Genomic DNA, 23198 nt, shown 5'->3' on the forward strand with positions numbered 1-23198 from the left:
CAGTTTATTAAACCAATTCCAGAATACTGTACAGTTTAAACCAATTCCAGAATACTGTACAGTTTATTAAACCAATTCCAGAATACTGTACAGTTTAAACCAATTCCAGAATACTGTACAGTTTATTAAACCAATTCCAGAATACTGTACAGTTTAAACCAATTCCAGAATACTGTACAGTTTATTAAACCAATTCCAGAATACTGTACAGTTTAAACCAATTCCAGAATACTGTACAGTTTATTAAACCAATTCCAGAATACTGTACAGTTTAAACCAATTCCAGAATACTGTAAAGTTTAAACCAATTCCAGAATACTATACAGTTTAAACCAATTCCAGAATACTATACAGTTTAAACCAATTCCAGAATACTGTACAGTTTAAACCAATTACAGAATACTGTACAGTTTAAACCAATTCCAGAATACTGTAAAGTTTAAACCAATTCCAGAATACTATACAGTTTAAACCAATTCCAGAATACTGTAAAGTTTAAACCAATTCCAGAATACTGTAAAGTTTAAACCAATTCCAGAATACTGTAAAGTTTAAACCAATTCCAGAATACTGTACAGTTTAAACCAATTCCAGAATACTGTACAGTTTAAACCAATTCCAGAATACTGTACAGTTTATTAAACCAATTCCAGAATACTGTACAGTTTAAACCAATTCCAGAATACTGTACAGTTTATTAAACCAATTCCAGAATACTGTACAGTTTAAACCAATTCCAGAATACTGTAAAGTTTAAACCAATTCCAGAATACTATACAGTTTAAACCAATTCCAGAATACTATACAGTTTAAACCAATTCCAGAATACTGTACAGTTTAAACCAATTCCAGAATACTATACAGTTTAAACCAATTCCAGAATACTGTAAAGTTTAAACCAATTCCAGAATACTATATAGTTTAAACCAATTACAGAATACTGTACAGTTTAAACCAATTCCAGAATACTGTAAAGTTTAAACCAATTCCAGAATACTATACAGTTTAAACCAATTCCAGAACAATGTACGATAGATAGATAGATAGATAGATAGATAGATAGATATAATAATAATAATAATATATGCCATTTAGCAGACGCTTTTATCCAAAGCGACTTACAGTCTCATGTGTGCATACATTCTACGTATGGGTGGTCCCGGGATCGAACCCACTACCCTGGCGTTACAAGCGCCATGCTCTACCAACTGAGCTACAGATAGATAGATAGATAGATAGATAGATAGATAGGCAGACAGACAGGCAGGCAGACAGGCAGGCAGGCAGACAGGCAGGCAGGCAGGCAGGCAGGCAGGCAGGCAGATAGATAGATATTCAGGCAGATAGGTATTCAGGCAGATAGGCAGGCAGGCAGACTGGTAGATAATCCTCTACAATTGAATAATCAGATTGAGTAGCTAGCAGGAGGATTGACCGAGATTTATGTCTTGACTGGAAATGCCCCGCAGGCGTAAATAAACTGTGACGGTTAAGTAATGAGGAGTGAATCTGTGTGTAGACAGGTAGGTAGAGCTTCCATTCCATATATCATCTCTCTCTCTCTCTCTCTCTCTCTCTCTCTCTCTCTCTCTCTCTCTCTCTCTCTCTCTCTCTCTCTCCCTGTCTCTGTCTCTCTCTCTGTCTCTCTCTCTCTCTCTCTCTCTCTCTCTCTCTCTCTCTCTCTCTCTCTCTCTCTCTCTCTCTCTCTCTCTCTCTCTCTCTCTCTCTCTCTCTCTGTGTCTCTCTCTGTGTTTCAATTCGAATGAGCTTTTTAATGGCGTAGAATGCCCGGCATGCTTTCTCTCTCAGCTCATTCACTGCCTCATTAAGGTGTCCAGTTGAGCTTATTGTTAAACCTAAGTAATTGTTGTGTGTGCAGTACTCTATATATTTTGTACCAATTAAGAACTTTGGTCAAATTCCCTGAGATCTGGATCTTTGCTGGAAAATCATTATTTTATTATTTTTGGGGTTTACTGCCAGGGCCCAGGTCTGGCAGTACTGCTCTAGCAGGTCCAGGCTCTGCTGTAGGCCATGTGCTGTGGGGGTTTACTGCCAGGGCCCAGGTCTGGCAGTACTGCTCTAGCAGGTCCAGGCTCTGCTGTAGGCCATGTGCTGTGGGTGACAGCAGGCATAGGTCATCTGAGAAGAGTAGGCATTTAACCTCTGAATTGTGGAGACTAACACCAGGGGCTGAGGATTTTTCTAGAATAGTGGCCAATTCGTTGATGCAAATTTCTTGCCAATTTTAATGCTGCACATATTGCCAGTATATGTTGATTTAACTATGTCCTATGTTTTACCCCTACACCACTTTCAATAACTTTGTAGAACAGTCCTGTATGCCAAATAGAATCAAATGCTTTTGGAAGTCGATAAAGCAAGCATTTATTTTGGTGGATATGTTTATCTATCAGGGTGTGTAGGGTGTAAATATGATCAGTTGTGCGATGTTTGGTATATATCCAATTTGACATTGTGCTTATTAAGGAAGTGTATAACTCTTACATTTATAATAATGTAGACAACCTTCCCCAGGTTACTGTTCACACAAATGCCTCTGTAATTGTTAGGGTCAAATTTGTCTCCGTTCTTAAAGATTGGGGTTATGAGTCCTTGATTCCAGATGTCAGGGAAATAACTTACACTCAGGATCAAATTAAACCGTTTTTATATAGCCAATTTAAATTTTGCACAAGTGAGTTTGAGCATCTAATTTAGGATGCCATCAGGTCTGCATGCCTTTTTAAATTTGAGAGCCTGAAGTTTCTTAAAGAGCTCCTGGTCAGTAATAGTTTAGTTTCCTATAGAGCTCCTGGTCAGTAATAGTTTAGTTTCCTATAGAGCTCCTGGTCAGTAATAGTTTAGTTTCCTATAGAGCTCCTGGTCAGTAATAGTTTAGTTTCTTATAGAGCTCCTGGTCAGTAATAGTTTAGTTTCCTATAGAGCTCCTGGTCAGTAATAGTTTAGTTTCCTATAGAGCTCCTGGTCAGTAATAGTTTAGTTTCCTATAGAGCTCCTGGTCAGTAATAGTTTAGTTTCCTATAGAGCTCCTAGTCAGTAATAGTTTAGTTTCTTATAGAGCTCCTGGTCAGTAATAGTTTAGTTTCCTATAGAGCTCCTGGTCAGTAATAGTTTAGTTTCCTATAGAGCTCCTGGTCAGTAATAGTTTAGTTTCCTATAGAGCTCCTGGTCAGTAATAGTTTAGTTTCCTATAGAGCTCCTGGTCAGTAATAGTTTAGTTTCTTATAGAGCTCCTGGTCAGTAATAGTTTAGTTTCCTATAGAGCTCCTGGTCAGTAATAGTTTAGTTTCCTATAGAGCTCCTGGTCAGTAATAGTTTAGTTTCCTATAGAGCTCCTGGTCAGTAATAGTTTAGTTTCCTATAGAGCTCCTGGTCAGTAATAGTTTAGTTTCCTATAGAGCTCCTGGTCAGTAATAGTTTAGTTTCCTATAGAGCTCCTGGTCAGTAATAGTTTAGTTTCTTATAGAGCTCCTGGTCAGTAATAGTTTAGTTTCCTATAGAGCTCCTGGTCAGTAATAGTTTAGTTTCCTATAGAGCTCCTGGTCAGTAATAGTTTAGTTTCCTATAGAGCTCCTGGTCAGTAATAGTTTAGTTTCTTATAGAGCTCCTGGTCAGTAATAGTTTAGTTTCTTATAGAGCTCCTGGTCAGTAATAGTTTAGTTTCTTATAGAGCTCCTGGTCAGTAATAGTTTAGTTTCTTATAGAGCTCCTGGTCAGTAATAGTTTAGTTTCCTATAGAGCTCCTGGTCAGTAATAGTTTAGTTTCTTATAGAGCTCCTGGTCAGTAATAGTTTAGTTTCTTATAGAGCTCCTGGTCAGTAATAGTTTAGTTTCCTATAGAGCTCCTGGTCAGTAATAGTTTAGTTTCTTATAGAGCTCCTGGTCAGTAATAGTTTAGTTTCCTATAGAGCTCCTGGTCAGTAATAGTTTAGTTTCTTATAGAGCTCCTGGTCAGTAATAGTTTAGTTTCTTATAGAGCTCCTGGTCAGTAATAGTTTAGTTTCTTATAGAGCTCCTGGTCAGTAATAGTTTAGTTTCTTATAGAGCTCCTGGTCAGTAATAGTTTAGTTGCTTATAGAGCTCCTGGTCAGTAATAGTTTAGTTTCTTATAGAGCTCCTGGTCAGTAATAGTTTAGTTTCTTATAGAGCTCCTGGTCAGTAATAGTTTAGTTTCTTATAGAGCTCCTGGTCAGTAATAGTTTAGTTTCTTATAGAGCTCCTGGTCAGTAATAGTTTAGTTTCATATAGAGCTCCTGGTCAGTAATAGTTTAGTTTCTTATAGAGCTCCTGGTCAGTAATAGTTTAGTTTCTTATAGAGCTCCTGGTCAGTAATAGTTTAGTTTCCTATAGAGCTCCTGGTCAGTAATAGTTTAGTTTCTTATAGAGCTCCTGGTCAGTAATAGTTTAGTTTCCTATAGAGCTCCTGGTCAGTAATAGTTTAGTTTCCTATAGAGCTCCTGGTCAGTAATAGTTTAGTTTCTTATAGAGCTCCTGGTCAGTAATAGTTTAGTTTCTTATAGAGCTCCTGGTCAGTAATAGTTTAGTTTCTTATAGAGCTCCTGGTCAGTAATAGTTTAGTTTCTTATAGAGCTCCTGGTCAGTAATAGTTTAGTTTCTTATAGAGCTCCTGGTCAGTAATAGTTTAGTTTCTTATAGAGCTCCTGGTCAGTAATAGTTTAGTTTCCTATAGAGCTCCTGGTCAGTAATAGTTTAGTTTCTTATAGAGCTCCTGGTCAGTAATAGTTTAGTTTCTTATAGAGCTCCTGGTCAGTAATAGTTTAGTTTCTTATAGAGCTCCTGGTCAGTAATAGTTTAGTTTCTTATAGAGCTCCTGGTCAGTAATAGTTTAGTTTCTTATAGAGCTCCTGGTCAGTAATAGTTTAGTTTCTTATAGAGCTCCTGGTCAGTAATAGTTTAGTTTCTTATAGAGCTCCTGGTCAGTAATAGTTTAGTTTCTTATAGAGCTCCTGGTCAGTAATAGTTTAGTTTCATATAGAGCTCCTGGTCAGTAATAGTTTAGTTTCTTATAGAGCTCCTGGTCAGTAATAGTTTAGTTTCTTATAGAGCTCCTGGTCAGTAATAGTTTAGTTTCCTATAGAGCTCCTGGTCAGTAATAGTTTAGTTTCTTATAGAGCTCCTGGTCAGTAATAGTTTAGTTTCCTATAGAGCTCCTGGTCAGTAATAGTTTAGTTTCCTATAGAGCTCCTGGTCAGTAATAGTTTAGTTTCTTATAGAGCTCCTGGTCAGTAATAGTTTAGTTTCTTATAGAGCTCCTGGTCAGTAATAGTTTAGTTTCTTATAGAGCTCCTGGTCAGTAATAGTTTAGTTTCTTATAGAGCTCCTGGTCAGTAATAGTTTAGTTTCTTATAGAGCTCCTGGTCAGTAATAGTTTAGTTTCTTATAGAGCTCCTGGTCAGTAATAGTTTAGTTTCCTATAGAGCTCCTGGTCAGTAATAGTTTAGTTTCCTATAGAGCTCCTGGTCAGTAATAGTTTAGTTTCTTATAGAGCTCCTGGTCAGTAATAGTTTAGTTTCCTATAGAGCTCCTGGTCAGTAATAGTTTAGTTTCTTATAGAGCTCCTGGTCAGTAATAGTTTAGTTTCCTATAGAGCTCCTGGTCAGTAATAGTTTAGTTTCCTATAGAGCTCCTGGTCAGTAATAGTTTAGTTTCTTATAGAGCTCCTGGTCAGTAATAGTTTAGTTTCCTATAGAGCTCCTGGTCAGTAATAGTTTAGTTTCCTATAGAGCTCCTGGTCAGTAATAGTTTAGTTTCCTATAGAGCTCCTGGTCAGTAATAGTTTAGTTTCCTATAGAGCTCCTGGTCAGTAATAGTTTAGTTTCCTATAGAGCTCCTGGTCAGTAATAGTTTAGTTTCCTATAGAGCTCCTGGTCAGTAATAGTTTAGTTTCTTATAGAGCTCCTGGTCAGTAATAGTTTAGTTTCCTATAGAGCTCCTGGTCAGTAATAGTTTAGTTTCTTATAGAGCTCCTGGTCAGTAATAGTTTAGTTTCTTATAGAGCTCCTGGTCAGTAATAGTTTAGTTTCTTATAGAGCTCCTGGTCAGTAATAGTTTAGTTTCTTATTGAGCTCCTGGTCAGTAACGGGGGAGTCCAGTGGATGTTGATTGTCCTTTATAGCTTTTTCTAATCCATTCAACTGCTCATGAATTTGGCGTTGTTCTGCGTTTGTGTAAATTTGAACAGTGCTGTAGAGCGTTTTAAAATGGGTTGTCCATATGTCACCATTTTGTATCACTAATTCCTCTTGTTTAGATTTTCGTTTAGAAGTTGTGTGTGTTTATGGACTCCTCAATTAGTGTCAGCTGCTTCCTGTTGTAATGTGATGTTTGGTTCTGAGTGTTACGTTTTATAGAGTTTTAAAGTCTCACAGTAATGAAGGTGTAGTTCACCATTTATTTGGGTCTCTGTGCTTTTTGGTTCTGAGTGTTACATTTTATAGAGTTTTAAAGTCTCACAGTAATGAAGGCGTAGTTCACCATTATTTGGGTCTCTGTGCTGTTTGGTTCTGAGTGTTACGTTTTATAGAGTTTTAAAGTCTCACAGTAATGAAGGTGTAGTTCACCATTATTTGGGTCTCTGTGCTTTATGGTTCTGAGTGTTACATTTTATAGAGTTTTAAAGTCTCACAGTAATGAAGGTGTAGTTCACCATTATTTGGGTCTCTGTGCTGTTTGGTTCTGAGTGTTACGTTTTATAGAGTTTTAAAGTCTCACAGTAATGAAGGTGTAGTTCACCATTTATTTGGGTCTCTGTGCTTTTTGGTTCTGAGTGTTACGTTTTATAGAGTTTTAAAGTCTCACAGTAATGAAGGCGTAGTTCACCATTTATTTGGGTCTCTGTGCTTTTGGTTGGATAGTGTTCTAAGTTTATTCCTTTATAATTTTACAATCTGCATCAAACCAGTTGTCATCTGTGATCTTTTTTACGTTAATTTTTTTATCAATTTCAATTGTGCTTCTTTTGCCGTTTGTCTGAATTATATAGTTGATGTTTTGTTCTGCCAGATTGATGCCTTCTTCACTGTGAGTGAATGTGGTCTCCAGAAAGTTATCTGAGAGTGTCTGGATATCTTGGTTCCAGGTTGTTTTCTGCTTTTCTTCTGTGGTGTTTTGGGCCCATCTGTATGAATGTCTGATGTTGTACAGCTCACAGGGCTGTGAATGTCTGATGTTGTACAGCTGACTGGGCTGTGAATGTCTGATGTTGTACAGTACTCACTGGGCTGTGAATGTCTGGTTGTTTCCATGTCTGTTCTTTTGAGGAACAACGTCATTTGCCTGTGATCAGACAGAGGTGTTAGTGGCTTGACAGTGAAGGAGCTGAGAGAGAAAGGGTCAATGTCTGTGATCATATAGTCTACTGTACTGTGGCCAAGAGGTGAGCAGTAGGTGAATCTCCCCAAAGAGTCCCCCGTAACCTACCATTGACAAAGTACAGACCCGGGCTTCTACAACATTTACATTTACATTTAAGTCATTTAGCAGACGCTCTTATGCAGAGCAACAGATCCCTTCCGTTGTTGTTGACGGTGCTTTTGTTTCAATGGTGGAGATGAAGACAGTTAGAGACAGTATGGCCTGTAATACATCTGTCCCTGTTGTTTCTATGGTGGAGATGAAGACAGTTAGAGACACTATGGCCTGTAATACAGCTGTCCCTGTTGTTTCTATGGTGGAGATGAAGACAGTTAGAGACACTATGGCCTGTAATACATCTGTCCCTGTTGTTTCTATGGTGGAGATGAAGACAGTTAGAGACAGTATGGCCTGTAATACATCTGTCCCTGTTGTTTCTATGGTGGAGATGAAGACAGTTGGAGACAGTATGGCCTGTAATACATCTGTCACTGTTGTTTCTATGGTGGAGATGAAGACAGTTGGAGACAGTATGGCCTGTAATACATCTGTCCCTGTTGTTTCTATGGTGGAGATGAAGACAGTTAGAGACAGTATGGCCTGTAATACATCTGTCCCTGTTGTTTCTATGGGGAGATGAAGACAGTTAGAGACAGTATGGCCTGTAATACATCTGTCCCTGTTGTTTCTATGGGGGAGATGAAGACAGTTAGAGACACTATGGTCTGTAATACATCTGTCCCTGTTGTTTCTATGGGGAGATGAAGACAGTTAGAGACAGTATGGCCTGTAATACATCTGTCCCTGTTGTTTCTATGGTGGAGATGAAGACAGTTAGAGACAGTATGGCCTGTAATACATCTGTCACTGTTGTTTCTATGGGGAGATGAAGACAGTTAGAGACAGTATGGCCTGTAATAAATCTGTCACTGTTGTTTCTATGGGGGAGATGAAGACAGTTAGAGACACTATGGCCTGTAATACATCTGTCACTGTTGTTTCTATGGGGGAGATGAAGACAGTTAGAGACACTATGGCCTGTAATACATCTGTCACTGTTGTTTCTATGGTGGAGATGAAGACAGTTAGAGACAGTATGGCCTGTAATACAGCTGTCACTGTTGTTTCTATGGTGGAGATGAAGACAGTTAGAGACAGTATGGCCTGTAATACAGCTGTCCCTGTTGTTTCTATGGTGGAGATGAAGACAGTTGGAGACAGTATGGCCTGTAATACATCTGTCCCTGTTGTTTCTATGGTGGAGATGAAGACAGTTAGAGACAGTATGGCCTGTAATACAGCTGTCACTGTTGTTTCTATGGTGGAGATGAAGACAGTTAGAGACAGTATGGCCTGTAATACAGCTGTCACTGTTGTTTCTATGGTGGAGATGAAGACAGTTAGAGACAGTATGGCCTGTAATACAGCTGTCACTGTTGTTTCTATGGTGGAGATGAAGACAGTTAGAGACAGTATGGCCTGTAATACAGCTGTCACTGTTGTTTCTATGGGGAGATGAAGACAGTTAGAGACAGTATGGCCTGTAATACAGCTGTCCCTGTTGTTTCTATGGTGGAGATGAAGACAGTTAGAGACAGTATGGCCTGTAATACATCTGTCCCTGTTGTTTCTATGGTGGAGATGAAGACAGTTAGAGACAGTATGGCCTGTAATACATCTGTCACTGTTGTTTCTATGGTGGAGATGAAGACAGTTAGAGACAGTATGGCCTGTAATACAGCTGTCCTGTTGTTTCTATGGGGGAGATGAAGACAGTTAGAGACAGTATGGCCTGTAATACATCTGTCACTGTTGTTTCTATGGGGGAGATGAAGACAGTTAGAGACACTATGGCCTGTAATACATCTGTCACTGTTGTTTCTATGGGGGAGATGAAGACAGTTAGAGACACTATGGCCTGTAATACATCTGTCCTGTTGTTTCTATGGGGGAGATGAAGACAGTTAGAGACAGTATGGCCTGTAATACATCTGTCCCTGTTGTTTCTATGGGGGAGATGAAGACAGTTAGAGACAGTATGGCCTGTAATACATCTGTCCCTGTTGTTTCTATGGGGGAGATGAAGACAGTTAGAGACAGTATGGCCTGTAATACATCTGTCCCTGTTGTTTCTATGGGGGAGATGAAGACAGTTAGAGACAGTATGGCCTGTAATAAATCTGTCCCTGTTGTTTCTATGGGGGAGATGAAGACAGTTAGAGACACTATGGCCTGTAATACATCTGTCCCTGTTGTTTCTATGGGGAGATGAAGACAGTTAGAGACAGTATGGCCTGTAATAAAGCTGTCCCCTCATGTGGTCTGTCACTGTTGTTTCTATGGGGAGATGAAGACAGTTAGAGACAGTATGGCCTGTAATACATCTGTCCCTGTTGTTTCTATGGTGGAGATGAAGACAGTTGGAGACAGTATGGCCTGTAATACATCTGTCCCTGTTGTTTCTATGGTGGAGATGAAGACAGTTGGAGACAGTATGGCCTGTCTGTCCCTGTTGTTTCTATGGTGGAGATGAAGACAGTTAGAGACAGTATGGCCTGTAATAAAGCTGCATGTGGTCTGTCACTGTTGTTTCTATGGTGGAGATGAAGACAGTTAGAGACAGTATGGCCTGTAATACATCTGTCCCTGTTGTTTCTATGGTGGAGATGAAGACAGTTGGAGACAGTATGGCCTGTAATACATCTGTCCCTGTTGTTTCTATGGTGGAGATGAAGACAGTTAGAGACAGTATGGCCTGAGCTGTCCCCTCATGTGGTCTGTCACTGTTGTTTCTATGGGGAGATGAAGACAGTTAGAGACAGTATGGCCTGTAATACATCTGTCCCTGTTGTTTCTATGGTGGAGATGAAGACAGTTAGAGACAGTATGGCCTGTAATAAAGCTGTCCCTGTTGTTTCTATGGGGGAGATGAAGACAGTTAGAGACAGTATGGCCTGTAATACATCTGTCCCTGTTGTTTCTATGGGGGAGATGAAGACAGTTAGAGACAGTATGGCCTGTAATACATCTGTCCCTGTTGTTTCTATGGGGAGATGAAGACAGTTAGAGACAGTATGGCCTGTAATACATCTGTCCCTGTTGTTTCTATGGGGGAGATGAAGACAGTTAGAGACAGTATGGCCTGTAATACATCTGTCCCTGTTGTTTCTATGGGGAGATGAAGACAGTTAGAGACAGTATGGCCTGTAATACATCAAATCAAATCAAATCCAAATGTATTTATATAGCCCTTCGTACATCAGCTGATATCTCAAAGTGCTGTACAGAAACCCAGCCTAAAACCCCAAACAGCAAGCAATGCAGGTGTAGAAGCATGGTGGCTAGGAAAAACTCCCTAGAAAGGCCAAAACCTAGGAAGAAACCTAGAGAGGAACCAGGCTATGTGGGGTGGCCAGTCCTCTTCTGGCTGTGCCGGGTGGAGATTATAACAGAACATGGCCAAGATGTTCAAATGTTCATAAATGACCAGCATGGTCGAATAATAACAAGGCAGAACAGTTGAAACTGGAGCAGCAGCACAGTCAAGTGGACCGGGGACAGCAAGGAGTCATCATGTCAGGTAGTCCTGGGGCACGGTCCTAGGGCTCAGGTCCTCCGAGAGAGAGAAAGAAAGAGAGAATTAGAGAGAGCATATGTGGGGTGGCCCATCCTCTTCTGGCTGTGCTGGGTGGAGATTATAACAGAACATGGCCAAGATGTTCAAATGTTCATAAATGACCAGCATGGTTGAATAATAGTAAGGCAGAACAGTTGAAACTGGAGCAGCAGCATGGCCAGGTGGACTGGGGACAGCAAGGAGTCATCATGTCAGGTAGTCCTGGGGCATGGTCCTAGGGCTCAGGTCAGTTGAAACTGGAGCAGCAGCATGGCCAGGTGGACTGGGGACAGCAAGCAGTCATCATGTCAGGTAGTCCTGGGGCATGGTCCAGGCTCAGGTCAGTTGAAACTGGAGCAGCAGCATGGCCAGGTGGACCGGGGACAGCAAGGAGTCATCATGTCAGGTAGTCCTGGGGCATGGTCCTAGGGCCAGGTCCGAGAGAGAAAGAAAGAAAGAAGGAGAGAATTAGAGAGAGCATACTTAGATTCACACAGGACACCGAATAGGACAGGAGAAGTACTCCAGATATAACAGACAGACCCTAGCCCCCCGACACATAAACTACTGCAGCATAAATACTGGAGGCTGAGACAGGAGGGGTCAGGAGACACTGTGGCCCCATCCGAGGACACCCCGGACAGGGCCAAACAGGAAGGATATAACCCCACCCACTTTGCCAAAGCACAGCCCCCACACCACTAGAGGGATATCTTCAACCACCAACTTACCATCCTGAGACAAGGCTGAGTATAGCCCACAAAGGTCTCCGCCACGGCACAGCCCAAGTGGGTGGGGGGCACCAACCCAGACAGGATGACCACAACAGTGAATCAACCCACTCAGGTGACGCACCCCCTGCAGGGACGGCATGAGAGAGCCCCAGTAAGCCAGTGACTCAGCCCCTGTAATAGGGTTAGAGGCAGAGAATCCCAGTGGAAAGAGGGGAACCGGCCAGGCAGAGACAGCAAGGGCGGTTCGTTGCTCCAGAGCCTTTCCGTTCACCCTCCCACTCCTGGGCCAGACTACACTCAATCATATGACCCACTGAATAGATGAGTCTTCAGTAAAGACTTAAAGGTTGAGACCGAGTTTGCTTCTCTGACATGGGTAGGCAGACCGTTCCATAAAAATGGAGCTCTATAGGAGAAAGCCCTGCCTCCAGCTGTTTGCTTAGAAATTCTAGGGACAATTAGAGGCCTGCGTCTTGTGACCGTAGCGTACGTGTAGGTATGTACGGCAGGACCAAATCAGAGAGATAGGTAGGAGCAAGCCCATGTAATGCTTTGTAGGTTAGCAGTAAAACCTTAAAATCAGCCCTTGCTTTGACAGGAAGCCAGTGTAGAGAGGCTAGCACTGGAGTAATATGATCAAATTTTTTGGTTCTAGTCAGGATTCTAGCAGCCGTATTTAGCACTAACTGAAGTTTATTTAGTGCTTTATCCGGTAGCCGGAAAGTAGAGCATTGCAGTAGTCTAACCTAGAAGTGACAAAAGCATGGATTAATTTTTCTGCATCATTTTTGGACAGAAAGTTTCTGATTTTTGCAATATTACGTAGATGGAAAAAGTTGTCCTCGAAATGGTCTTGATATGTTCTTCAAAAGAGAGATCAGGGTCCAGAGTAACGCCAAGGTCCTTCACAGTTTTATTTGAGACGACTGTACAACCACTAAGATTAATTGTCAGATTCAACAGAAGATCTCTTTGTTTCTTCTTTTTCTGTCAGTACAAGTTCTTTTTCTCAGTTTTAACCAAATGTGATATTTACCAATTTTGAGGGGAACAATTAGATTTTGTAGTCCGGATTTGTACCAAATGATTAATCCTCCAGAGCCTCTATCTCTTTGTCTCTCTCTCTGTGTCTCTCTTTCTCCCTCTCTGTGTCTCTCTTTCTCCCTCTCTGTGTCTCTCTTTCTCCCTCTCTGTGTCTCTTTTTCTCTCTCTCTGTGTCTCTCTTTCTCCCTCTCTGTGTCTCTTTTTCTCTCTCTCTGTGTCTCTCTTTCTCCCTCTCTGTGTCTCTCCCTCTCTGTGTCTCTCTCTCTGTGTCTCTCTGTCTCTCTCTCTGTCTCTCTCTCTCTCTCTCTCTCTCTCTCTCTCTCTCTCTCTGTGTCTCTCTGTCTCCTCTCTCTCTCTCTCTCTCTGTGTCCCTCCCTCCCTCTCTCCCCCCCCCTCCCTCCCTCCCTCCCTCCCTAGGTATTGGGACCCTGGTCCCAGAGCAGACCCTATGGAGGATCTGAGGTATGTCTGGGGTGGCTTTGCCTATCTACAGGACATGGTAGAGCATGGCATACTGAAGATACAGACGGGACACGACTGGCCCCTGGGAGTCTACGTACAACAGATGCCATACCCCTGCTATGTAGACGACCTGTGAGTGGCCCACACACATGTCCGTCACCTCACCAATCTGTCTCACGGCCAATCAGATCAGTTTGACGGACTGTCTGATGAGTTGATTAGTTCAATCAGCCCAACAGGTAAAGCTGGCTGATCATCTGGTTGAAAGCAGGTTGTAATTACGTTATTTCAACCAGCTTTGCCCTCTGGGAGGTAAGTTAGTGCTGGGTTAGAGCTAACATGGGCAGTCACATTGGTACTCCAGGATTGACTGTAACTAGAAAACACTGATTTTAATATTTATAACAATCATGATGGTATTTTCTCTCTCTCTCTCTCTGTCTCCCTGTCTCTCTCTCTCTCTGTCTCTCTCTCTCTCTCTCTCTCTCTCTCTCTCTCTCTCTCTCTCTCTCTCTCTCTCTCTCTCTCTCTCTCTCTCTCTGTCTCCCCTCCCTCCTCTCTCTGTGTCTCCCTGTCTCTCTCTCTCTGTCTCCCTGTCTCTGTCTCTCTCTCTCTCTCTCTCTCTCTCTCTCTCTCTCTCTCTCTCTCTCTCTCTCTCTCTCTCTCTGTGTCTCCCTCTCTCCCTCTCTCTGTGTCTCCCTGTCTCTCTCTCTCTCTCTCTCTCTCTCTCTCTCTCTCTCTCCCTCTCTCTCTCTCTCTCTCCCCCTCTCTCTCTCTCTCTCTCTCTCTCTCTCTCTCTCTCTCTGTCTCTGTCTCTCTCTCTCTCTCTCTCCCTCTCCTCCTACTCTCTTCTCTCCTCTTCTAGCTTCATGTTGACTCTGAACCGGTGCTTCCCTATCTTCATGGTGCTAGCGTGGATCTACTCTGTGTCTATGACGGTGAAGAGCATCGTTCTGGAGAAGGAGCTACGCCTCAAAGAGACACTCAAGGTAAAAAAATAAAAATAAGACAATGTTCATTGTTTTAAACGAGAACTGAAGACAAAAGTCAATTTTATTAAATGTTTTAATGGACAATGAATGTTCTCTATTTTATTTGGTTCTGTTCTATTGTGTTGTGTTCTATTTTGTTGTGTTGTGTTCTATTTTGTTGTGTTGTGTTCTATTTTGTTGTGTTGTGTTCTATTTTGTTCTGTTGTGTTCTATTTTGTTGTGTTGTGTTCTATTTTGTTCTGTTGTGTTCTATTTTGTTCTGTTGTGTTCTATTTTGTTCTGTTGTATTCTATTTTGTTCTGTTGTGTTCTATTTTGTTCTGTTGTGTTCTATTTTGTTCTGTTGTATTCTATTTTGTTGTGTTGTGTTCTATTTTGTTCTGCTGTGTTCTATTTTGTTCTGCTGTGTTCTATTTTGTTCTGTTGTGTTCTTGCAGGCCATGGGAGTGACCAACGGAGTGATCTGGTACACCTGGTTTATAGACAGCTTCATCATGATGACCGCCAGCACAGCCCTGCTCACACTGATTATTATGGTGAGGATGGAGGGAGGAGGGGAGGAGAGGAGGGATGGTACACCTGGTTTATAGACAGCTTCATCATGGGGAGGAGGATTGGAGAGGGGGATGAGGGTAGGGAGAGAGAGGGAGGTATACTTGGTTCATAGACAGGTTATGATGATGGCGGCCATTATTATGGCGAGACGGAAGAGGGGAAGGAAACAACAGAAAGGGAGAGTGTTGTCCTTCTCTACCAGAGGGTGTATGGAGAGGGTTGTCCTTCTCTACCAGAGGGTGTATGGAGAGTGTTGCCCTGCTCTACCAGAGGGTGTATGGAGAGGGTTGTCCTTCTCTACCAGAGGGTGTATGGAGAGGGTTGTCCTTCTCTACCAGAGGGTGTATGGAGGGTTGTCCTTCTCTACCAGAGGGTGTATGGAGGGTTGTCCTTCTCTACCAGAGGGTGTATGGAGAGGGTTGTCCTTCTCTACCAGAGGGTGTATGGAGAGTGTTGTCCTTCTCTACCAGAGGGTGTATGGAGGGTTGTCCTTCTCTACCAGAGGGTGTATGGAGGGTTGTCCTTCTCTACCAGAGGGTGTATGGAGAGGGTTGTCCTTCTCTACCAGAGGGTGTATGGAGAGTGTTGCCCTGCTCTACCAGAGGGTGTATGGAGGGTTGTCCTTCTCTACCAGAGGGTGTATGGAGGGTTGTCCTTCTCTACCAGAGGGTGTATGGAGGGTTGTCCTTCTCTACCAGAGGGTGTATGGAGAGGGTTGTCCTTCTCTACCAGAGGGTGTATGGAGAGGGTTGTCCTTCTCTACCAGAGGGTGTATGGAGGGTTGTCCTTCTCTACCAGAGGGTGTATGGAGAGGGTTGTCCTTCTCTACCAGAGGGTGTATGGAGTGTTGTCCTGCTCTACCAGAGGGTGTATGGAGTGTTGTCCTTCTCTACCAGAGGGTGTATGGAGTGTTGTCCTGCTCTACCAGAGGGTGTATGGAGTGTTGTCCTTCTCTACCAGAGGGTGTATGGAGAGGGTTGTCCTTCTCAACCAGAGGGTGTTTGGCAGTTCGATTTGGTATACAGTATCGCCATCAAGTGGACTGTCTTTAGAAGTGCATAAAGAAAGGACTGACATTGTATTAACTGTGTTACCCCCCCATTTCTCCATCAGGCTGGTAAGGTGTTGAACTACTCCAACCCGTTGGTTGTGTTCCTGTTCCTCCTGACGTTCACCATGGCCACCATCATGCAGTGTTTCCTTCTCAGTGTGTTCTTCAACAAGGCCAACCTGGCTGCAGCGTGCAGTGGTATCATCTACTTCACCCTCTACCTGCCCCACATCCTCTGTGTGGCCTGGCAGGACCGCATCACCAAGAACGCCAAGATCACAGCGGTACTTTGACCAACACTAACCCTATACCAATCCTCAGTTTGGTATATAACATAACATAACATCCCCTCAACCCTCAGTCTGGTATATAATATAACATCCCCTCAGTCTGGTATATAATATAACATCCCCTCAGTCTGGTATATAATATAACATCCCCTCAGTATGGTATATAATATAACATCCCCTCAGTCTGGTATATAATATAACATCCCCTCAGTATGGTATATAATATAACATCCCCTCAGTCTGGTATATAATATAACATCCCCTCAGTCTGGTATATAATATAACATCCCCTCAGTCTGGTATATAATATAACATCCCCTCAGTCTGGTATATAATATAACATCCCCTCAGTCTGGTATATAATATAACATCCCCTCAGTCTGGTATATAATATAACATCCCCTCAGTCTGGTATATAATATAACATCCCCTCAGTCTGGTATATAATATAACATCCCCTCAGTCTGGTATATAATATAACATCCCCTCAGTCTGGTATATAATATAACATCCCCTCAGCCCTCAGTCTGGTATATAATATAACATCCCTCAGCCCTCAGCCTGGTATATAATATAACATCCCCTCAGTCTGGTATATAATATAACATCCCCTCAGCCCTCAGCCTGGTATATAATATAACATCCCCTCAGGCTGGTATATAATATAACATCCCCTCAGTCTGGTATATAATATAACATCCCCTCAGTCTGGTATATAATATAACATCCCCTCAACCCTCAGTCTGGTATATAATATAACATCCCCTCAGTCTGGTATATAATATAACATCCCCTCAGTCTGGTATATAATATAACATCCCCTCAGTCTGGTATATAATATAACATCCCCTCAGTCTGGTATATAATATAACATCCCCTCAGTCTGGTATATAATATAACATCCCCTCAGTCTGGTATATAATATAACATCCCCTCAGTCTGGTATATAACATAACATCCCCTCAACCCTCACACATAGATCAATAGAGTGATTTTCTGCCTGTACCTGTGTGTTTTCCCTCAGAGTCTGCTGTCCCCAGTAGCGTTTGGTTTTGGGACGGAGTACCTGTCTCGTTATGAGGAGCAGGGCCTGGGTCTGCAGTGGGACAACATCGGCACCAGTCCACTAGAGGGCGATGCCTACTCCTTCTTCACCTCCATAGGCATGATGATGTTTGACGCCGTGCTCTATGGCTTCCTGGCATGGTACCTTGACAACGTCTTCCCAGGTTAGAGGGAGTGCAGGGTTGTGTTTTGGGGGTTGTGTGTTTCTGTGTGTTTGTAGAGTAAGCCATAAAATGGGTAGCCCTTTTCACTTGTACCCGTATATGGGTTTAAAATAGCAGATTTGATCACTGATAAAGCACCTAAATTGGAAAGCAGTGGCTAACCCGTATCTGAGCCGTAGTTAAACCTTATTGGAGCCGGAGTTAACCCGTATCTGAGCCGTAGTTAACCCTTATTGGAGCCGTAGTTAACCCTTATTGGAGCCGTAGTTAACCCCTATTGGAGCCGTAGTTAACCCTTATTGGAGCCGTAGTTAACCCTTATTGGAGCCGTAGTTAACCCTTATTGGAGCCGTAGTTAACCCTTATTGGAGCCGTAGTTAACCCTTATTGGAGCCGTAGTTAACCCTTATTGGAGCCGTAGTTAACCCTTATTGGAGCCGTAGTTAACCCTTATTGGAGCCGTAGTTAACCCTTATTGGAGCCGTAGTTAACCCTTATTGGAGCCGTAGTTAACCTTTATCGAAGCCGTAGTTAACCCTTATTGGTGCAGTGGTTAACCCTTATTGGAGCCGTAGTTAACCCTTATTGGGGCAGTAGTTAACCCTTATTGAAGCCGTAGTTAACCCTTATTGGAGCCGTAGTTAACCCTTATTGGTGCCGTGGTTAACCCTTATTGGTGTAGTGGTTAACCCTTATGGAGCCGTAGTTAACCCTTATTGGAGCCGTAGTTAACCCTTATTGGTGCCGTGGTTAACCCTTATTGGTGTAGTGGTTAACCCTTTTTGGAGCCGTAGTTAACCCTTATTGGTTCCGTGGTTAACCCTTATTGGTGCCGTGGTTAACCCTTTTTGGAGCCGTAGTTAACCCTTATTGGTGCCGTGGTTAACCCTTATTGGTGTAGTGGTTAACCCTTTTTGGAGCCGTAGTTAACCCTTATTGGAGCCGTAGTTAACCCTTATTGGTGCAGTGGTTAGTGTTAGCCAAAGGAGACTCGGACTCCATGACACCTGGAAGCGGTATCACGCTGTCGCTGTTTACTAAAATGGATACAGTACTGTATAATAAACCCCTCCCTCCTCTCTCCAGGTCAGTATGGGATTGGACGACCATTCTACTTCCCATTCCAGCCCTCCTATTGGCAAAGGTCTGAACCCACCCTCTCCAACATTCCAGACTCAGGTTAGTGTCTTTAGTCTGGTCTCTGTCTCTATAAGTGTCTTTAGTCTGGTCTCTGTCTCTATAAGTGTATTTAGTCTGGTCTGTGTTTCTATAAGTGTCTTTAGTCTGGTCTCTGTCTCTATAAGTGTCTTTAGTCTGGTCTCTGTCTCTATAAGTGTCTTTAGTCTGGTCTCTGTCTCTATAAGTGTCTTTAGTCTGGTCTCTGTCCACTATAAGTGTCTTTAGTCTGGTCTCTGTCTCTATAAGTGTCTTTAGTCTGGTCTCTGTCCACTATAAGTGTCTTTAGTCTGGTCTCTGTCTCTATAAGTGTCTTTAGTCTGGTCTCTGTCTCTATAAGTGTATTTAGTCTGGTCTCTGTCTCTATAAGTGTCTTTAGTCTGGTCTCTGTCTCTATAAGTGTCTTTAGTCTGGTCTCTGTCCACTATAAGTGTTTTTAGTCTGGTCTCTGTCCACTATAAGTGTCTTTAGTCTGGTCTCTGTCTCAATAAGTGTCTTTAGTCTGGTCTCTGTCCACTATAAGTGTTTTTAGTCAGGTCTCTGTCCACTATAAGTGTCTTTAGTCTGGTCTCTGTCTCAATAAGTGTCTTTAGTCTGGTCTCTGTCCACTATAAGTGTCTTTAGTCTGGTCTCTGTCCACTATAAGTGTCTTTAGTCTGGTCTCTGTCCACTATAAGTGTCTTTAGTCTGGTCTCTGTCCACTATAAGTGTCTTTAGTCTGGTCTCTGTCCACTATAAGTGTCTTTAGTCTGGTCTCTGTCCACTATAAGTGTCTTTAGTCTGGTCTCTGTCCACTATAAGTGTCTTTAGTCTGGTCTCTGTCCACTATAAGTGTCTTTAGTCTGGTCTCTGTCCACTATAAGTGTCTTTAGTCTGGTCTCTGTCCACTATAAGTGTCTTTTAGTCTGGTCTCTGTCCACTATAAGTGTCTCTGGTCTCTGTCCACTATAAGTGTCTTTAGTCTGGAATATTATAATCATATATTGTCTTTAGTCAGTATATGAATGTTCTTTTTAATTTATCTGGTCTCTGTCCACTATTTTACCAGGTCTTTAGTCTGGTCTCTGACTATAAGTGTCTTTAGTCAGGTCTCTGAGAACACGTTCTCATTTAGTGTCAGTCAGGTCTCTGTCCACTATAAGTGTCTTTAGTCTGGTCTCTGTCCAGGAGGGGTCTTTGTCTGGTCTCTGTCCACTATAAGTGTCTTTAGTCTGGTCTCTGACTATAAGTGTCTTGAGTGATTAGTCTGGTATCTGTCTCTATAAGTGTCTTTAGTCTGGTATCTGTCTCTATAAGGTCTTTAGGGTCTCTGTCCACTTAAGTGTCTTTAGTCTGGTCTCTGTCCACTATAAGTGTCTTTACGTCCACTATAAGTGCCATGTCTTTGATCTTTAATGACCTCAGAGAGTCTGGGACAGTGTCTTTAGTCTGGTCTCTGTAAGTGTCTTTAGTCTGGTCTCTATATTATCTACAGTATATGAATATTATAATCATATATTGACAGATAAGTGCCATGTGATGTTCTTTAATGACCTCAGAGAGTGAATGAGCCAAAACTGGGGATTATTAGGTGACCGTGATGGTTTGAGGGCCAGATTGGGAATTTAGCCAGGACACGGGGTTAACACCCCTACTCTTACGATAAGTGCCATGTGATCTTTAATGACCTCAGAGAGTCAGGACAGCGGGGTTAACACCCCTACTCTTACGATAAGTGCCATGTGATCTTTAATGACCTCAGAGAGTCAGGACACCCGTTTAACGTCCCATCTGAAAGACGGCACCCTGCACAGGGCAGTGTCCCCAATCACTGCCCTGGGGCATTGGGATATTTTTTTTAGACCAGAGGAAAGAGTGCCTCCTACTGGCCCTCCAACACCACTTCCAGCAGCATCTGGTCTCCCATCCAGGGACCAACCCTGCTTAGCTTCAGAAGCAAGCCAGCAGTGGGATGCAGGGTGGTATGCTACTGGCATATATGAATATATTAATATTATAATCATATATAGACTATATATGAATATTATAATCATATATAGACTATATATGAATATTATAATCATATATAGACTATATATGAATATTATAATCATATATAAAAAGTGAACAATATAATCATATATAGACAGTATATGAATACAGTATATGCATATTATAATCATATATAGACAGTATATGAATATTATAATCATATATAGACAGTATATGAACTATAGAATCATATGTAGACAGTATATGAACTATAGAATCATATATAGACAGTATATGAACTATAGAATCATATATAGACAGTATATGAATATTCTAATCATATATAGACACTATATGAATATTATAATCATATATAAACAGTATATGAACAATAGGATTATATATAGACAGTATATACAGGCATACATATGAACATACTGGTTGAACTTTGATTGAAGGAGTGATATGGCCTACCTTTGTAATGGGTCTTCTGTCCCATGAGTTTCTCTCACAGTAGTGAAACGTTGTAGAGTGACTGTGTATCTGTCTCTCTCTGCAGATCCAGAGAAGCCCGACGTGGACAAGGACGTAGACAGTATGTGTTCGCCTAGGAGGTGTAATGGCGTGGGGGTAAAGAAACCCTGCAAACACCAGGACAAGAGAGAGAGGATGGAGAGAGAGAGGGAGGAGCTGCTGAAACGACAGGAAGAAGAACAGAACAAGGAGGAGCAGGAAGAGGACCTGACAGGTAGGGGCTGTGGGATTGGCTAGACAGGACTCATGTGCTGTGATTGGCTAGACAGGACTCATGTGCTGTGATTGGCTAGACAGGACTCATGTACCCTGATTGGCTAGACAGGACTCATGTACCCTGATTGGCTAGACAGGACTCATGTACCCTGATTGGCTAGACAGGACTCAGATAGCTACTCTGTGATTGGCTAGAGATGCCTCACGTTGCTACTCTGTGATTGGCTAGATAGGGCTCAGGTAGCTACGATGTGATTGGCTAGACAGGGCTCAGGAAGCTATGATGTAACTGGCTAGACAGGACTCACATAGCTACTCTGTGATTGGCTAGAGAGGCCTCACGTAGCTACTGGGTGATTGGCAAGAGAGGCCTCAGGTGATTGTCTGACCAGTCAATCCCATGTATGTTAGAAAATCATTTATCATCCTCCATGCCACTTTACTTATCTCTGGCTTGGGGTATGTAGCCATAACCAGTACGCCTGGCCTTTACATGCACAGGTCTGGTTTAGCTATAGCAACCAGACCTGACCCCCTAATTACAATTAGTCAATGGGCCAACTGATAAGTGGTAGCCTTGTAGATATGAGCCAGATCTAAACCATTGTAAATGTTGGGTGTCTTCCTTCCATTTTGGGTGTCTTCCTCCATTTTGGGTGTCTTCCTCCATTTTGGGTGTCTTCCTCCATTTTGGGTGTCTTCCTCCCTTTTTGGGTGTCTTCCTCCATTTTGGGTGTCTTCCTCCATTTTGGGTGTCTTCCTTCCTTTTTGGGTGTCTTCCTCCATTTTGGGTGTCTTCCTCCATTTTGGGTGTCTTCCTCCATTTTGGGTGTCTTCCTTCCATTTTGGGTGTCTTCCTCCATTTTGGGTGTCTTCCTCCATTTTGGGTGTCTTCCTCCATTTTGGGTGTCTTCCATTTTGGGTGTCTTCCTCCATTTTGGGTGTCTTCCATTTTGGGTGTCTTCCTCCATTTTGGGTGTCTTCCTCCATTTTGGGTGTCTTCCTCCATTTTTTTGGGTGTCTTCCTCCATTTTGGGTGTCTTCCTCCATTTTGGGTGTCTTCCTCCATTTTGGGTGTCTTCCTCCATTTTGGGTGTCTTCCTCCATTTTGGGTGTCTTCCTCCATTTTGGGTGTCTTCCTCCATTTTGGGTGTCTTCCTCCATTTTGGGTGTCTTTGGGTGTCTCCATTTTGGGTGTCTTCCTCCATTTTGGGTGTCTTCCTCCATTTTGGGTGTCTTCCTCCATTTTGGGTGTCTTCCTCCATTTTGGGTGTCTTCCTCCATTTTGGGTGTCTTTCCATTTTGGGTGTCCATTTTGGGTGTCTTCCTCCATTTTGGGTGTCTTCCTCCATTTTGGGTGTCTTCCTCCATTTTGGGTGTCTTCCTCCATTTTGGGTGTCTTCCTCCATTTTGGGTGTCTTCCTCCATTTTGGGTGTCTTCCTCCATTTTGGTGTCTTCCTCCATTTTGGGTGTCTTCCTCCATTTTGGGTGTCTTCCTCCATTTTGGGTGTCTTCCTCCATTTTGGGTGTCTTCCTCCATTTTGGGTGTCTTCCTCCATTTTGGGTGTCTTCCTCCATTTTGGGTGTCTTCCTCCATTTTGGGTGTCTTCCTCCATTTTGGGTGTCTTCCTCCATTTGGGTGTCTCCATTTTGGGTGTCTTCCTCCATTTTGGGTGTCTTCCTCCATTTTGGGTGTCTTCCTCCATTTTGGGTGTCTTCCTCCATTTTGGGTGTCTTCCTCCATTTTGGGTGTCTTCCTCCATTTTGGGTGTCTTCCTCCATTTTGGGTGTCTTCCTCCATTTTGGGTGTCTTCCTCCATTTTTGGGTGTCTTCCTCCATTTTGGGTGTCTTCCTCCATTTTGGGTGTCTTCCTCCATTTTGGGTGTCTTCCTCCATTTTGGGTGTCTTCCTCCATTTTGGGTGTCTTCC

The 23198-nt window shown here is 42.5% G+C and overlaps 1 protein-coding gene across 2 annotated transcripts in view; it reads left to right on the plus strand.

Moving 5' to 3' along the window:
- LOC118378592 (retinal-specific phospholipid-transporting ATPase ABCA4-like) overlaps positions 1-23198 on the plus strand; it is a 140470-nt gene that overhangs the window by 37112 nt on the left and 80160 nt on the right. For both annotated transcript variants that reach the window (XM_052475962.1, XM_052475963.1), the window contains exons 14-20: positions 13210-13386; positions 14120-14243; positions 14683-14781; positions 15914-16135; positions 17166-17370; positions 18457-18549; positions 21077-21265. In XM_052475962.1, coding sequence (XP_052331922.1) covers positions 13210-13386; positions 14120-14243; positions 14683-14781; positions 15914-16135; positions 17166-17370; positions 18457-18549; positions 21077-21265 — 1109 coding nt within the window. The remainder of the gene's footprint in view (positions 1-13209; positions 13387-14119; positions 14244-14682; positions 14782-15913; positions 16136-17165; positions 17371-18456; positions 18550-21076; positions 21266-23198) is intronic.

The sequence above is a fragment of the Oncorhynchus keta genome, chromosome 23 (genome assembly GCF_023373465.1).
Source record: "Oncorhynchus keta strain PuntledgeMale-10-30-2019 chromosome 23, Oket_V2, whole genome shotgun sequence".
NCBI lineage: Eukaryota > Metazoa > Chordata > Actinopteri > Salmoniformes > Salmonidae > Oncorhynchus > Oncorhynchus keta.